Source organism: Lacerta agilis, chromosome 2 (genome assembly GCF_009819535.1).
Source record: "Lacerta agilis isolate rLacAgi1 chromosome 2, rLacAgi1.pri, whole genome shotgun sequence".
In the NCBI taxonomy this organism is placed as follows: domain Eukaryota; kingdom Metazoa; phylum Chordata; class Lepidosauria; order Squamata; family Lacertidae; genus Lacerta; species Lacerta agilis.
In genome coordinates this window covers 57,097,226-57,109,929 of record NC_046313.1, presented here as the reverse complement: position 1 = coordinate 57,109,929, position 12,704 = coordinate 57,097,226, and the positions used below count along the sequence as shown (strand labels likewise).

The 12,704-nt window shown below is 38.2% G+C and overlaps 1 protein-coding gene across 1 annotated transcript in view; it reads left to right on the top strand.

Moving 5' to 3' along the window:
* FAM13B (family with sequence similarity 13 member B) overlaps positions 1 to 12,704 on the top strand; it is a 55,619-nt gene that overhangs the window by 7,121 nt on the left and 35,794 nt on the right. Inside the window, 4 exon segments of the mRNA XM_033140176.1 lie at positions 7,266 to 7,371; positions 8,018 to 8,207; positions 10,083 to 10,295; positions 11,648 to 11,822. Of these exon segments, the coding sequence (XP_032996067.1) occupies positions 7,354 to 7,371; positions 8,018 to 8,207; positions 10,083 to 10,295; positions 11,648 to 11,822 (596 nt within the window). The 5' untranslated portion in view covers positions 7,266 to 7,353.

Genomic DNA, 12,704 nt, shown 5'->3' with positions numbered 1-12,704 from the left:
TGTTCAATGTTAACGTGTTCAGTGATTAATTACAAATTTAAGTAGGACCTTACAAACCGGTTTGCCCAATTTAGGTTACGCTGTGCTCCTATTTATTTATATGTTGTATTTCACCGAAAAGCCCTTATTTTTTTTCATCAAGCACTCCTTACTTATTTTGCAAAATACTGTTCTGTTAATGCTGCTTTTTGGTATAATGTAAATTTGAGTGGGAAATGAGGCTTTTAATAGATTCCTGTTTTAACAACAACAACAACAAAATTCCTTTCAGTAGCACCCTAGAGACCAACTAAGTTTGTTATTGGTATGAGCTTTCATGTGCATGCACACTTTACTCGACTTTAGCAGTTTCTTCAGAAATCTGTTGATTTCTTCTTTCAATGAATGTTTGTGACTTAAATTCTGAACAAGTGCTTTTACAATTTTCTGGAAGTGCAACAGGCTTACAAAGAATGACAAAGCATTGCAACCTTACCTTTCTGTTACAAAGTGCTTCTACAGAAGTGATGCAGACATAGGCTGATTATGCAAGGTTCCATATATGGGACCTGTTGCCTGTAGAGGGAGCTCTTTAATACAGTATAAGAAATATCTTAGCTATTACTGTATTTTGAAAACATGATTAAACATTGAGGAATTACTAATGTATGTATATTTAGATATAAGGCTTTGGAAGGAATGAGAGTTGAAATACTTGGGTTATGATCCTACAATCTATTCCTTTTGACATATTCTTTAGCCTTTCAAATTTAAATACTACACAGTCCACATTTTTAAAACTGCATTGGACTCTGGATAATTAATAAAATGACAATATAAGTAAGGCAGATTAAATATTGAAGCTGTAGATTACTGTTTCTAGGTTTTCACTGTCTTTTCCCGGTTTTGTATACTATCTTCCTCGTGCAGGTAGAACTTCTAAATGTAAGTAGGAAACATGTTTGCTGGCTACAATGATTATCAGTTTGCTTAATTTCTGTCTTCTTTGAATCTTGTACTGCCATTTTTATTGACATACGGTATATCTGAATTGACTTCCAGTAGTTTGGCTGCTCTTAAATACACTTGCTAGAGAGCAAATCTCATTGAACACAGTGTGATCTCTTCCAAGTAAACTTGCATAGAAGTGTGCTGTAAATTTTCCTAATTAGAATAAGTATACAGATTTTTTGAATACACCCCCTACCCCGAATAATGATGGAATATGCATTCATGACATGTGATGGTGAAGTTTTATGTGTTGAATTGTTATTACGGAGCTAATGGGAATGAGCAACTTGAATTAACTTAAAATTTGCTTTTTTGGTAGTGGCAGAACAATGAAAGATCCCTCTAAAAACTAGCATCTTTAAATAATTGTTAAATGTTAAACTGTTCTGTTTTCAGGATATAATGTTGCATAAGTTTACTGACTTTATGTTGAAATGTTATTTACGTTTTATTAACTTTGTGACTTCTGCAACTATTTGTGCATACAATTAACTGTCACACAGAATTACCTATCGCCTATTAGCTGTTATGATTGAGGTACAATGTAGTTACTAGGCAATTTTTTGTTAATATGATAATGTTAGGTTTTGTTTCTGGATGGAATTATTTGCTCTTAATTTGCTCCTAATGACCCAAATATTGTGTTTGGGGAAAGATAAATTTAAAAAGCAGATGAATGATTCTTGTAAGTTGCCTTGGAAGGATTGTATCCTGAAAGGTGGAATATAAATAACTGAAATAACTTTTGTTTGTTCATGATTATATTCAAGCTGTGTTGGGCTGTATCCTAAGCTGCAGTTCAACTTGTGTAATAAACTTAAGTTTGTGCAATGTAACTTTATCTTCCTCACCTGTGCCGACCAGCTCCCCTTGTGTGCTCTCAAGATAGACTCCAAAGGATTGGGCGCTCTTTAGAGCAGATTTTGGTGACACATGGGGACAGCCGAGGAAATTGAAGTTCTATTGTGTGGGTGGAAATCTGCTTGTACTACGTTGAATGCACTACAAAAATTATGGATTTCTGTTTTTCCTACTATGTGATTGTAGGAGCCCTAAATTCCATGTTTGTTTTGGTGACTGTGCGCCAGAACTTTCCTGTAACAGTGATCAGGAGCAGAGCAATATTTTTCATGCAGTGGGAAAAAGAATATCCACATTACTTAGTTGGTAGATAGCTCAATATATTCTTTGTGAAGGCTTCATAGCTATGCCTTGTCCCTTTTCCTATGCATGTTTTGGAGCCCAATTAATTAAGGAAGGAGGGAGGGAACCCTACAAAGGAACATAGAAAGCTGCCTTATACCAGGTCAGCCCATATAGTTCAATATTGACTACACCAGGGGTTGGGAAACCACTCCCCACTTGGCCTGGCAGGCAATTTTGGTCAAGCCATGCCTACTTGACCTACACATGGCAATTTAAGTAGGACCTTACAAATTCCTTACAATTTGTGACACTGTGCTACTATTTATTGCCCACTTGCCCTGTACCTGACTATATATGACACCAGGTGTAGGACAGATAAAATTAGTTGATTGTCAGGGCTTCTAAGCAAAGTGTAGGACTCTGCAAGGACTTATGATAAGGTGATTGTGGTTTGGGGAGAGCCCTGTAACAGCTAAGATCAACTGTAACTTTGCCAAGAGAGTTGAAGGAAGCACTTTGAATACAAACCACTTTCTCTGCAGAGGGGGAAATTTTCTGTTTATATGAGCATTCTGCCCTCTGCAGAAGCATCAAATGAGCTCTTTGTATCCACCAGTTAGCTGATCAGAAGTTATAGCAGGCTTCTCTAAAGGTGCATTCCCAGTGCCAGTCAGATGATTGGCACTGAAAGCATGTCTTCAAAGAAAGTTGCTTTAATTGCTGATCAGCTGATTAATTATAATGGCCTCTTTTGAACTTTGACAGATGTTAGTCACTAGCCATAATTATGACATCATGTAATTGGCGGGTGTTCTTGCTCACCTGTCAAGGTTGGACCACGGGGGTATGTGTGGCAAAATTAAGGATCTGATCTGCTTGTAAAACCCATTTATGGTTTTGGTGTAAACTCATGGTTTACACTTTAAGTCACTGTAAATGGCTCTCCAGTGCTTCAGACAGGGGTCTTCCCCAGCCCAACCTGGAGATGCTGAGGCTTGAATTTTCTGCACACAAAGCAGATGCTCTACCACTAGACTATTGCATTTCTCTCGTTGTGTCTTGACATGTTCATTTAATGGCTAGCTACCCACCAGACCAAAATGTGAGTTTTGTAAATAGTAGAAGGTTTGAGGTAGGTGACAGAAGTAGGGTTAGAGGAGGAATAGCATAGCTGATTAATGTGTGATTGTCAGCTTTTGGGTGAACTAATTTTCCAATACTTTGTTTTGCCCCTCTGAACTATTGATTGTAACAGATGGTACTTTAAGTTGCGCTTACAGCATACACACTCATTCTACTTAAAGGTCTGATACCTGTGACAGGAAGCATGTTCTACATGTGTGTATCCTCCAACTGTTTTGAGGATTTCAGTGTAGCTATTTGGTTCCAGATAATTCAGCTAGTGCCACTTGAAAATGAGCCAGTTGCTATTTGCATAGCCTAGCCCTTTTATTCATAAGAGGCCACATGAAGAACAGTCGGTTGCACTATTCAAACATCTTACAAAAGTTTTAGCATCTCTAAAACTGCATGTATACCCCTCTGAGGGCCAATAACATATCTGATCAAAAGACTGATGAAATTGTTAGTTTATAGAGATCCTTGTCCTGCATTATACCAAATCTGATTGTTAACAGATTTGAGTTATATATTGAATCTGGTTGTTAACATGGATCTAACCTCAAGTTGCGGTAGATAGGGGTGTGTCCATGGAGAGGAGTTCAGTGACTGGAAATGAGGTGGGAATGAAAGAAACAATTTTTGCTGATGCAGTGGCCCAGATGCAGTGCCCCTGAAAAATTCCTCTGGTGGGTTAGAAGTCCCTTTGGAACAGCATGGCACGTGGTCTGCAGGGGAGAGGGGGATTACTGGTAGGTGAAAAGTGCCTTCTGCCTGTAAGAACATCCAGTTTGTGGAGCAGAAACCTCTGATCGATCTGCCTTGCTTTTGCAAATGGGAGAATCCTTGTGTTTGCAGAACCACAGCTCTGGATCCAACCCATATGGTCTGTATTATATTTTTTACTATACAGAATTATTTAGAGCATAGTTATAGAACTATGTGAAAATATTCTTTGAGGGGTGGGATTTGAGTTGGAATTCATATGACAGCAACAGTCGTTTTTTATACTCCTGTTTGATTTACCAAAATGCTGATGGAGATTAATTCCCCCTGATACTAGGGGTAATTTATGGTACAATCATATACATGTCTACTCCGAAGTGAGTCTCATTGAGTTCAGTAGGATTGCAGTCTGTTTACCTTGTTCTATATAAGTCAGTAGGGATAATTAACAAATATTAGAGCAAGTTAAGTGAGTTCCATTGTGAAATGCAGCAATGGAAGTTGATTATTGTAACTTTAACAATAATTTACTTTTCTTTTTCTTTCTCTTTTCTGCTTTTCTTTCTTTCTTTCTTTCTTTCTTTCTTTGGCCTCTTACTTTTTTTTTCTTTCTCTGTATTTTCCTCTTTCCTTCTTTTCCTTTATTGTTTGTAATGTAAACTGTTTTTTTTTAATTGTGTGTAATGTGTATTTGTAAAACTTGTAAAAATTTGTAAACCATTTGGAAATAAAATAAAGATTTTATATATATATATAAAAAAAGTGAGTTCCATTGTGGACAGCTGGAGCAGGTGGGAACTGCCTCCTCACTCCAAGTACTAGAGATCTTGCTGTCTGTATCAGGGAACATGTTCTCCATTCCACAACTGTTTCCAAGATTACAGCTAGTTTATTTTTTTCCTTACATAACTTTAGCAGGAACCATTGTGGTGTAATGGGCACAGTTTTGCTCTTTGATATGTTTTCAACTTTGAGTGGCCTTGGGCAAATCATTATCTCTTAAGTAACCTCAATACACCTCAGGGTGGGTAGTCATTGCCCTGAGTTTCTATCAGGTCCTTCCATTACACTTTGGATTCCATTTTTGGCTTATGCTAGACTCAAAGAAGAAACTCAGTAAGTGGCTTTTTAAAAAGGATTTTGTATATATAACTATATTATTTAATGTAAGACATATAAAAGTCTAGTAATTCTAGGAACATTGATAACCTAAGAAATGGTTTCATGTTTGTAAATGTTACTATCAGAAAAATAGTTGTTAGTAACAAACATTGTACTTAAAACTTTGTAACTACATTATCTGTAGGCTATTAAGTAGGTCTCATGACCAGTGTCATTTAATTGTAAATCCCCATGAAAAAGGTGACGCTTGACTCATTTCTAGTCAGATCATAGGAATATTGGTCTGCCTTGCTCAGTGTTGTTTACACCAACTGGCAAAGGTTCACCATGGTTTAAAATGGGACATTCCCAGCCTTAACTGGAAATGCCAGGGATTGATCTTGGCACCTTCTGCATGCAATGAAGATGCTCTTCCACTGAACTATGGCCCTTCCCCAATTGTCTTGATGACACATAGCTCAGCTACATTGAAACTGTATTTCTGTAGCACTCTCTACATAGGGCTGCTTTTGAAGGATCTCTCTAAGCCTCAGGTGGTCCTGAATGCTCCAGCTAGGTTGCCTATGGGAATACATATGTGTGAGTATATGGTGTCTGCTTTAGAATATTTCAAAGCACAATTTGAGGTTCTGGTTATTATCTATGAAGCCCTAAATGGCATGGTGTTTATGGATGGATGTATATTGATGTCTGTGGTTTTTCTGTGGCCCAGTTGTGGAGTGAACTTACCGGTACATGGGAGGTTTGTGTGACTTCTTCTTTTGACTTTGCACCATCTTGCCAAGACTGTTTTATTTGAGCAATATTAATATTAACTGATGCAGGTTTTTATGCTGACTCAATTTTTTAAAAATAATTTCATGGATGCATTTCTGATTTTATCTTGTGTAATTTGACTTGTTTTTCTGAAAATCTTAGCTGCTTTTAATGTGGCTTAAGTTGGAGTTTAAAATAACTTAAGGGTTTAACATGTAGCGTTTTGAATAATTACAGCATTTAAAATGTGTAATAATTACAGCATTTAAAATGTTGCGTACTTCCTATAGTTGACATTTAAACAAAATTTAAGACATCATTTTTAAAGATTATTTTTAACCATCTTCATGAGGACAGTTTCCAAATCTTAGATGGGTTATTTATGGATTTTATATCCCAATTTGTTAACTAAATGTATTAAGAGCAAACTACAGTTGCATGAACTTGAAATACCAGAACTGGAGTTAGTTCTAAAACAGACTTTCAGTTTCCTCCTTGTATGCACAAAGTACAGGAGAGTATGTGAGCCTCAGACTTGTGCATGCTTGTCCATCGCTAAACCATGGTTTAGCACTGCATTTGAAACAGGTCATTGTCTGCATGAGTATAAGAGCTTGTGCATTTGTTACAATGCCACAGCAGCAGCATGTCTACATTATTTACCTTGGAGTGAAATTGGGGTGGACTGAATGGAAATTTTGTGAGAAATGTGCTTGCAGATCAGGCTGTCTGGAGATTTGATCAGACTATTAAATCGCCTAATTTCTGATAGTCAGACAATATGATCTAGTATTCACATTTTTTAAACTTCGCCCCGAGACATTTAAAAATAAAATATTGAAGCAACCTGTATGCTCTCTAGGAGGGTGTCTTGGGGCCATTGGATGCAGCTGAACTGTTACTCTGTCAGCGGTGAGGAAGGCCTGTTTTGTGATCACTGTTTGGTGGAAAGCACTTGCCCTCTGTTGGGGGGGGGACTGGACCTGTCATACACAGACTGTGGATCCACAGAACCTCAGCCTCCCTTGTTCCTCGGATACACCCTAAAAATATCCCACTCCTGAAGGTGGTGTAGTTAAGTCTCTCAAATTGTTTTATGTATGAAATTGTTATAATTGTTTTTTGTTGGTATTTTTATTTTTAAATTGCTTCAAGATATATCACAGGGTGATTCATGATGGAATGAAATAATTAAATTTGTGGTCAATGGGAGAGGAGAAAGAAAAGTATGGAATGAGACACCTGCTCTCCACCTTTTGCCCTTGTTGCATCAAGCGACGCAGGCCATGGGAAATGGCGGTAGCTCCGCCATGGACTCTTCTTCTCCCCCTGCCCCAGCCTCTATACATTGCTCTTTAAATAATCACAAAATTTAGAGTACTTAAATGCTTCTTTTTGTTTTCCAGATTAACAGCTGAGGTACTGATCGAGTTCTGCTCTTCTTCAATGAGGAACTACAGGCTGATCTTCTGCCATAACCTCAAGCAGCCATAAATGACAAAAGAATGCTTGGTCAGTAAGGGTAGCTGGCGTAGAAAATATTTTGTAAACGTAGGTGTTTAAGTGCTCTGAGGTAGGTTTTCTCAACTTTCTTTTTCTTTTAAGAAATTATTAGAACCATAGTTTAAAGTACGGTTTAATTTGGCCAAGCCAAATTTTCCGCAATCTCTTCAGCTGCTCTTGTTTAGGAGTAATACACATTTCTAATGCCTGATGTAAACTAGTCTGGTAGTAACCAATGGATACAGTATAGTACAATTTGCACATAGTTAAGTTGACAAAAAGAGGATCCATTGAAGTGACACTTTTTTATATAAAAAAATGACAGTTTCTATTGTATTTCAGCATTTTGGGGCTTTTAGCAGGCTCACCACATGTGATTAAACCTGCTGATTATTTGCAATAGTTCTAGCAGCTGTTGTTGCCAGTTTTGTATATCTTTGTTTTGCAGGAACTAAAATCATTGTGTGGTTATTCTGTTTCAGTTTTATCATATTCTGGGCTTAGAGTAAATCTTTTTTTTAAGGAAGATAGTTTGTGTGGGATTCATAGCTGGGGTTCTAGTTTCTGATTAAAGTTTATTCATTAACTGATGTATTTTTATGTGTGAATCGGCATTTAATGTTGGAGTTCAATGCAAGGCAACTGTATTTTGCAGAAAGACAGCTTTGATATTGGGCTGCATAAAGATATGAGGAAGAGCTCCTCCCCTTCTTTGAGTAACTGCAACTCTGTTCTCACTAACAAAATATTTGGAATTCCACTCGATGAACTCCAGCAGGAAGGACAGCCAGGCAGTGAAGTTCCATTCATAGTCCGCCATGTTGTGGACTATATTGAGGAACATGGTATGTATCATCATGCTGTGCCTTAACTACAGACTTAAAGTCTGGAACTATCAATATTTTTCATTTGCACACTTGCTTTGAGTTTATGAACTTAGATTTCCATCATTATACTTTATGAAAGTGAATGGTATCGTATTCTGTCCTGCAGCCCTGTTTGATCCATTTAAAAACACATTTTCACCTACATCAAAATGCATCTTGAGGTGGTGGCTGGTGCCATCTCTTTTTATCAGGAACCTATGAAACTTCCTCATACTGGATTGGTCCATCTAGCCCAGTGGTTCCCAATTGGTGGTTCTCAGACCCCAGGGTGTCCAGGTAACCCACCCAAAAGTACTCCATTGCTTGACTTTTGAAAAACAGGGAGTCTGCAGTACTTAGCTAATTTGGAATTGCTGATCTAGCCCAATATTGCCTGCACTGACAGGCAGTGGTTGTCCAGGGTTTCAGATAGGGAAGCTTTCCTAGCCCTTGCTGGAGCTGCCAGGGATTGAACCAAGTATCTTTTGTATGTGAAGCATGTACTCCACCACTGAGCTACAGCCCTTCCCCCATTCATAGGTCACACAAGAAATGAGGTAATAATAATGCACTGCAAATACAATTATAGACGCTAATCTAGTTTTCCCAAGTGGTATCTGAAAACTGGCCAATCCATAGGAAGCTGCTCACATCTGTAAATAAGACTTGAAGTACGGTCAGCAGAGTGAAGACAGACATTGGTCTTCCCGCTTTGTTTCTCTAAACCATCCTGTTAAATATTTCCTGTCAGTTCTATGCCAATGCTTATCTACCTGGCAGACATGACCCACTTGACTAATTATCTGTCATTCCCTCCAAAGGGAGGGATAGAGTCTTTAACAGCTGAGCTGCTCTTGCAGCTTGTGTCCCTCCTACCATCAGGGTCTAGACTGGGTCCCCCATACTACCAGGAAGCAGACCATCCCCCTTACTTGTTAGTAGACCAGAATGACTATATTGTAGTGAATAGGCTGGGATTAGTCAGTTTTAGAGCCAAAGTGCTCTGATTTATTTTGTATTCTGTTTTGACATTCTTCCTGCCTTTTCCTACTTTTTATTTCTAATAATGTTTGCCACCTTCAGGATTCTAGAATCCCCATGTGTCTAAACACTTGGAATTTATGCTACTGAAAGTTTCTGCTTTCATGGAATTGATGCTACTGAAAGTTTAGGATCAGAGTCCTAAGAGACAAACATGTTTTTCCATCTGTGGGAAAGACTTTGGGAGAATGAGCTGCCTTTACACTCTGAGGGAACTGCCTGTGAAATGCAGGGTGCATTGATCTCAGAGTTCCTGGGCCTTAGGAAGATGAGGGTGTCTGACAGGGAAATGAGCAAGCTGCTTTGATCTCCAGAGTAAGGTAACACAGCTCAAAGTTAGCTCTGCTTGCCATCAGGTTGTGAACAGGTCAGATCAAGGAGTGCAGGGTGCACTGGCTCAGAGCCTCTGTAAAAGTAATTGCTTTGGTACAACCCAGATCCCCTCCCATCTGGGCTGCAAGAGTGAATGGGTGAGTGGTGATATCAACTACCAGATATTAAGACTCAACTGGCAGCACTGCAGTTGTGCAGCTGCTGAGCTAGGAACGGGCTTGAAAGGCTCTCCTGAGCATTCCCCTCATATGTGGAACTTCATGATATTATGAAAGTGATTAATCAATTAATATGGGGGTTATAGCTATATCAGATATCATACATCAATAGCGTAATTGAGTGGGGAGCATTACAGTAAGTTTTATTTTTTTAAAAAGAATATTTTCTGTCTTTCACACAGGATCACACATAATGCTGTAAGATACGCACCTTTTAAAATAAGCAGTTGTACTGAATTTTGTATTTTCATTCTAACTTAAGGAGGTCTAGAGCAAGAAGGACTTTTTCAAGTCAATGGAAATGCAGAAACAGTGGAGTGGCTTCGGCAAAGATATGACAATGGAGAAGATGTGGATCTGGTTAAAGAAGCGGATGTACCTTCAGCTATTAGTCTTCTTAGATTTTTTCTTCAAGCACTTCCAGAACCAGTTATTCCTAGCACTCTACATATGCATTTGATACAACTTTCTCAAGGTATTGGAATTCTTTTATTAAGGATTAAATAGCTTCAATAAATAATCATATCAAAACTTTAGGGTGGCTGTGGGTTTCTTCTGTATGAAACCCCACATTTATATAAAGATAATTGGGAAATTTGATCTGGTTTGGATGAATTTAGAAGCTACATGTGGTCATGGAGCAGAACCAGATTACCAGCATGCATTTGTTCAGCCTCTGGTTTACCAGTTAATCAATGTGCAAACAGAATATTTGCTATAGCATGACGTATAATCCAACATCCATAACTCTGAGTCATGTAGTTGATTTCTGGGTTTTATTAGGTTAACAGCCATGTAGTTCGGTTCTGTGTGTGTTGATTTTAAATTCACTCAATACACAAAAATGTTATGGCAGGTCTGGAGGCAAGATGGAGATGTTCAGCGAGTATGATTGGTACATTCCTCTCTCCCTTGGTGCATAGCTTCTATGTTCATTCAAACTGGGTCTTTGACATTTACAAAAATCCACCAAATTTATTTGATAAAATTAAAGAAAGGTTTCAGACATTAAGGAAAAGACTGGATATCCAGGTTCTATTTTGCCCAGGACATAGAGTGGTTATTGGAACACTCCATCAGAACTACAGTTCAGAAAAACGCAGTTCATGCATAATGCTAACCTAAACTATGGCTTGCCACAAATGCACAAATGAACTATCTAGGCTCCCAGAGAGAAGTTTGTGACTGCTTTGCTGCTCCTCTGGTCCTGCTGTTACGATCTAAGCCATGGTTTGTCTTAGTGTTATGCCTGAACCCATGTTTGTGGTTTATTCTCCCCCTGCCCTGATAAATCACAAGCAGTAAGCCATAGAGCAAACCTGGACTACAGTTTGCGGCTTATCTGGATTGAGCTTGGTGTTGGACGTAGTGCTAAGCCAAACTATGGCTTGGCATTCAGCATGAGCTGGTCTTGAGGAGCAGAAAATCCTTGTTGATCTGCTGTTCAAGAACCTGCTCATTTACACTATGCCATAGTTTGTCTTACTGTGAACTGCGTCAAAGAATAATGCTGGAATTTCACAAGGAATACAGTAGGTGGCTAGCAGTGCAGGAATGCCTAGGGGCTTACTGAAATATCAAATCGATAGGGAAGGGGAAAAGTACAAAATGAGGGGAAATGTGCTCTTAATATGAAACTTGTAAGTGCTGAATACTGTTCAAGTTTTGAACCTTTAAAAACAATAAAAACCTGAGCATTTCCAATGAATGAAGTGGAACTTTTTATCATATTGGTTACACATTTGGACTACTAAAGTTAAATTTGTCTTGTTAAATGTTGAAAGTCATATTAGCATTTATTAACAATACTTCTTTCACATTTTACAGATTTTAATGAAGATGAATTTGGAAGAAAGTTGAGGTTTCTCTTGCAGCAGCTTCCGCCTCTTAATTACAGTTTGTTAAAGTTTCTGTGTAGATTTTTAGCTAATGTAGCAACGCATCATGAAGAGATTTGGTCTGCAAGTTCTCTAGCTGCAGTTTTTGGTCCTGATATCTTTCAGTAAGTTAGATAATGTGAACTTGTTTGCTACTTTGAATGTGACTTTGCAGTAAACATGCATTTTTGTTTTAACTTTAGCTGCTATCACTCTTCAATAAGCTTGTTTTCCTTGAATGCAGTAATTTTTTACTCCTTGCTGCTGTAACAACATAAAATACTATTGAAAACGATTAAACCAAAGTTGAATGTTTCCAATATCTTCCTGAATTCTAGTATTTAAAATAAAAAAGTTTATCCTGATTTAACAGCTATTTGCTTGATCTTTAGTCCATTTAATAATTATAGTATTAATTCTGCCTGTGTGTGTTGTGAAGTGGATAATTATATAAAGCTATAAGAAGCTGATTTTTCTCCTGTACAATCAAATCAAATTAAATTCCCAAAAACTTAATATTATTTGTGGTTGCTATCCTAAGATTATGAAGTTTGCTTCCACTTAATGGACCTACCACCATTTGTGCTTCTATGTGTAGTTTCATGTTGCATTAGATGCACAACATATTTACTCAGCATGCCACAGCAACTGTGATGCCACCCTCTGGTGAGCATGACATGTGGCCAGCCTTCCAACTTTGAAGCTGAAGAGTTGGGCAGGTATTTTGCCAGCTCCAAATTTGGGAAGAAGGTAGGGATTGTGCAGCAGCTGTGTGTCAAAGGTATTAAAGGCTCTGTCAAATAGGAGCTGTTAAACACTTTCCTTGAGGGCTAACGTGGTGGATGTGGGTGTCTTTAGGCAGTGGCGCCCAACAGTGCAGACTCCGCCTGGCCTTTCCTATGGGTTGGGCTTATTCTTGTTTTTATTTTTATTGTGTATTTTATGTTTTTATATTGTGACTTTATCTTGTGAACCGCCCTGAGACCTGCGGGTATAGGGCAGTATAC